This window comes from Dryas octopetala, chromosome 4 (assembly GCF_963921425.1).
Source record: "Dryas octopetala chromosome 4, drDryOcto1.1, whole genome shotgun sequence".
NCBI classification, from domain to species: domain Eukaryota; kingdom Viridiplantae; phylum Streptophyta; class Magnoliopsida; order Rosales; family Rosaceae; genus Dryas; species Dryas octopetala.
The window spans coordinates 13301506-13306470 of NC_141369.1; the positions used below are offsets into that span (position 1 = coordinate 13301506).

General features: G+C 37.0%; 1 protein-coding gene across 1 annotated transcript; it reads left to right on the top strand.

Moving 5' to 3' along the window:
- Nucleotides 1–641: 641 nt before the first annotated feature.
- On the top strand, nt 642–4241 carry NHO1 (Actin-like ATPase superfamily protein). Its single transcript, XM_086242543.1, has 4 exons — nt 642–1165; nt 1262–1483; nt 1874–2840; nt 3806–4241. The coding sequence occupies exons 1-4, from the start codon at nt 1026–1028 to the stop codon at nt 4049–4051; spliced, it is 1575 nt and encodes a 524-aa protein (XP_086098669.1). The 5' UTR covers nt 642–1025; the 3' UTR covers nt 4052–4241.
- The last annotated feature ends 724 nt before the right edge of the window (nt 4242–4965 follow it).

Sequence of the window (4965 nt, forward strand, 5' to 3'; positions counted from 1 at the left end):
AAGTTAAAGTATTTACGAAGTTAGTCTTAATCGTAAACTAAAATGGGCCACAAAATATTTGGTTGAAACAGTTCAAATGATATGGACTATAGTAAAATATTTAGCCAATAATTTTCATACCATAAAGATTAAAGAGAGCAGTGCAACCAAATTTGAGGCCATGTTTATGAAGATGGACAAGGCAGCAGTGCCACTAGGTCAATCAGAGATTTTTTTGATATAATCGATATATTGTCACATTGTGTAATTAGTATATGTATCATAATATGAGTGGATGTTATTAATACTATATTTTATTAATATAAGCATACATTCAATAATATCTTTATATATTAAATTGATTATCTTTATATATTAAATCAGTTATATCATATAAGGATATATTAGTTATATTAAAAAAATTCTCCTACTAAACCTGGCGGCAGATCACAAGCAGTGCCATGAAGAGATGCGACGTGTCAATAAATGGCCTCCAAAGGTTGTTTAGTCAACCAAGAACTCCGGAGATCAAGAGGTGCGACGTGTCAATAAATGGCCTCCAAAGGTAGTTTAGCCAACCAAGAACTCCGGAGATCAAATGACATCGTCATTAACTAATGACCAAAGCTTGTACTCTTCGCCAAGCAAAACAATTTCTAGTTTTTTCAACTACTAAATGTCTAAAACCCAAACAAAAAACAACAAAATTATGTCTCCCAAATAATATAAAAATCTCATATAAAATCAAATAATTTGCATAGCTTTGCTCCCATTCATTCATTTGTCTGATTTCTTATGGAAATAAAGAAAGCAAATTTATTATTTTCTTTATTTCCAGCATTTGTTTTGGTGGTCATTGACATTCTTATCCAATTATTTAATTAATTTATAACCCTCTAATTTCTTAATTCACTCATTATTAGCATATAACCATTACCAATCCTTGGTTTCTCTCTCTCCCTCTGAAAAACCAGAACAAAAGAAAGATTGAACTTTGAAGAGGCAAAACAAGAACAGAGGAAGCAACAACAACAACAACAACAAAAATGTCAAAGAAAGCAGAGGAGGTGTTCATTGGGTCAATTGACCAAGGCACCACCAGCACCAGATTCATAATCTATGATAAGTTGGCGCGCCCAATTGGGTCTCACCAGGTCGAGTTCACTCAGTTCTACCCTGAAGCTGGGTAAGCAATCCAACACTCCCACCTCCTCTCTCTTTTTCTCTCTGATTTCATTGCTCTCTAATGGGTTCTCTCTCTCTTTCTCTCTCTATTTGGTAGATGGGTGGAGCATGATCCAATGGAGATATTGGAGAGCGTGAGGGTCTGCATGACCAAGGCCCTGGACAAAGCCACCGCTGATGGGCACAACGTGGACAGTGGGTTGAAGGCGATTGGGCTGACCAATCAGAGGGAGACAACTCTGGTTTGGAGCAAATCCACTGGCTGTCCTCTCTACAATGCTATTGTTTGGATGGATGTCCGGACTAGCTCTATTTGCAGGTACTCCTTTCTCCGTTTCTTTTCTTTTTCATGTTTGGAAATTTGATTTCATCTCTATTTGAAAGTAGGATCTGAAACTGATTTCTCATATTTACTCATTCATTGGAGTTTACTGATCCTCAATTGGGTGTTTGTTATTTTTGGATTTTTAATCATTTTTCTTAATACCCTTTTCTTGGATTGTTTGAATGTTAGCTGGGTTTCCATTATTTTCAAATTTTGACCGGTACCCGTTTAATAGAGTTATTTATTGTGAATTGGGTTTTAATATTTTTTATGTTGGATTCTTCCCATGTTTGGATTTTGACAAAAATTGGGTTTGCCTGTTGTTGTCATGTGTGATTTTGATATTGTTCTATGGTTGTGTGTTTCGGTTATTTTTGCTAACAGAAAATTGGAGAAAGAATTGCCTGGGGGAAGAACTCATTTTGTGGAAACATGTGGTCTGCCCATAAGCACCTATTTCAGTGCATTGAAGCTGCTCTGGTTGCTGGAAAATGTGGATGCGGTTAAGGAAGCTGTGAAATCAGGGGATGCTCTGTTTGGAACTATAGAGACTTGGTTAATCTGGAATTTAACTGGTAGTCAAAAGGGAGGGATACATGTCACTGATGTTTCGAACGCATCGCGGACTATGCTTATGAATCTCAAAACCCTTGAGTGGGATAAACCCACATTGGAAACCTTAGAAATTCCAACTGAAATTCTGCCCAAGATTGTCAGTAACTCTGAGGTTATTGGAAACATTGCCGCTGGATGGCCGATTACTGGAATCCCAATTTCTGGGTGTTTAGGTGATCAGCATGCAGCCATGTTAGGGCAAGCTTGCAGGAAAGGTGAGGCCAAAAGCACTTATGGGACAGGTGCTTTCATACTTCTCAACACTGGTGAAGAGATAATTCAGTCAAAGCATGGGCTTCTAAGTACTTTGGCTTTCAAACTAGGCCCCAAAGCTCCGGCAAATTATGCTCTAGAGGGATCAATTGCTATTGCTGGAGCTGCAGTTCAGTGGCTTAGAGACAGTCTTGGGATTATTAGTAGCGCAAAAGATATTGAGGAGTTGGCATCACAGGTTGAGTCCACTGGTGGGGTTTATTTTGTGCCTGCCTTTAATGGATTATTTGCTCCGTGGTGGCGTGACGATGCTCGTGGGGTTTGTATTGGTATTACAAGGTTTACAACCAAGGCTCACATTGCTCGAGCCGTGCTTGAGAGTATGTGTTTCCAGGCGAAAGATGTGTTGGATTCAATGCACAAAGATGCTGGGGAAAAGGGAGAGGTTAAGAATGAGAAGGGGGAGTTCTTGCTCAGAGTGGATGGTGGTGCTACTGTTAATAATCTTCTAATGCAGATTCAGGTTTGTGCTTTGTTCATTTTTTCTTTTGCTCTAATTTTTACTCTGTAGCTCAACTTCAACCAACTTTACCAATCTAGCCATATATTATTTCCTTTTCATTTTTTCTTCTGTTCATAATTTATAAGTATTTTCTGAGTTCTTGTTAGTTTTTGACTCATCCATGGCATATATATGTTTGATACCATACTATGATTTTGGAATGGAATTGAATTTGGAACTATCAATGAAGAGTCTGTCATGTTGTAGTATGCTATAATATTATGAGGCACATAGTCAACTCTTTCCGTTCATTCCAGTAACAAAAACCAACCTGCTTTCCTCACCGAATCTTGGATATTATTATCACTTGCTGCAAAGAAAACATGGCACTATTAGAAATGAATTGCCAGTTACATACTTAGTAAAGAGTCTTCTACTGGATTTGTTTTCCACAAAAAGTTTGATACCTTTTCTGTCAACAATTCTGCATTAAGCTGGACTTCTTTGAGAAATATATGCTTTCTTGTGCTGCATACATGCCAGTCCTGCAAGTTTCTTACAGCAATTTCCATTTGTTTCCTATTAGAAATGAATCATATTTTATATACTTTAGTAAAAGAGTCTTCCACTGGATTTGTCTTCCAGAAAAGGTTTCATACCTTTTCATTTTATATGCTTTCTTACTATATTTCCAAACACCACATTGATTTCTATTATTATTATATTATTATAATATTCTCTGTTCATGAATTTTCTGCCAAAAAACTTGTATCAGGATTAGAGGTGGGGTAATGAATAATGATTTAGGTTTTAGGACAAAGCACTTACCTTATCTTTACCCTATATACTTACCTTACATAAATTTGTGATGACGTCCTCTTTTATACTATAATCTATTATTATACTAATTTACTTATATTTAAAGCCCCTTTTCGTTTTGTTTATGATAGGCTTCTATTCTTCTTGTTCTTATTGTTGTTCTGTAGGCGGACTTGTTGGGTTCCCCAGTGGTAAGACCACTTGACATTGAGACTACAGCTCTTGGAGCAGCCTATGCTGCTGGGTTAGCTGTTGGTGTTTGGACTGAAGGCGAGATCTTTGCTTCTGAAGAAAAGAGTAAGAGTTCCACCACTTTCCGTCCAAAATTAGATGGAGAGTTGAGGAAGAAGAGGTTGGAGTCATGGTGCAAAGCTGTTTCAAGAACTTTTGACTTGGCTGATCTTTCACTTTGATGTACTCTCGTCACTTCGTTTTTATCCTTAATGTTTATTTTCCTTTCTGTCTTGTTTATTTATGAGATGATGCTTTCTGCTTTGTGTAGATTTTTGCGAATAACAGATGCCAGAATGTATTGGACCAAAGTAATTTGTAGTTTCTGAATGCTGTTAGCATGAGGATCAAATCTTTAGCTCACCTTCTGCACTTGACAAAGAATATTGATATGTTTCTGCATGTCTTTATCAGTTGGGCTCTTTCAATGATTTTGATTGGCTCAAAACCGTCTAATGCTTCCTACTACCTATAGTTGCTTAACTACTGGAGATTTTGATAGGTTTGAAATTGGTTGAACTGCTTTTAGTTTCTTATGAGAATTTAAACAGTAATTGTGAAATTAAAAGGAAAGCAAAGAAGTAATATATTATATATACACAGCATTCACAGTCTAGGGGTGAGTTCGGTTCCAGGTCCTTGGGAGGTACCAAATAAATGACTACTTGAATAGGGGTTTTGAGCATAAAGATTCCACTTACCTGTAAAAAGTGGGCCTAATCCTTGGGGATGTGGCAATACATCTAAGAAATTATTCTACCAAATGTATTCTTCCCTGGATCCAGGAATAATGACTCGAACTAAATGTTATGTTCAAACCAAGGAACTTACTCCGAATAGTCCTGACAAATGATCATTGAGACGAAATTCAGCATTTTTGAACCACGAAACGCTCGGTTTTCATTTCGGTTGTAGGTGTAACCAATCCCTATTAAGGATATGGTAGAAATAAATAATAGAAAAAGAGCTCTAGTATAAAGACCCCATTACGTAAACCAATTGTATACCACCATTGATAAACACCAAAATAAGCGATATTCATTAGGCCAAGAGCACCCCCATGAGTAAAAGCTTCTACAGCCGGTTGACCAAAATG

Coding starts and splice junctions, on each gene's coding strand:
- NHO1 (XM_086242543.1), top strand. CDS start 1,026: ATGTCAAAGAAAGCAGAGGAGGTGTTCATTGGGTCAATTGACCAAGGC. Junction 1,166..1,261: donor CAGTTCTACCCTGAAGCTGG/GTAAGCAATCCA, acceptor TCTATTTGGTAG/ATGGGTGGAGCATGATCCAA. Junction 2,841..3,805: donor ATCTTCTAATGCAGATTCAG/GTTTGTGCTTTG, acceptor GTTGTTCTGTAG/GCGGACTTGTTGGGTTCCCC.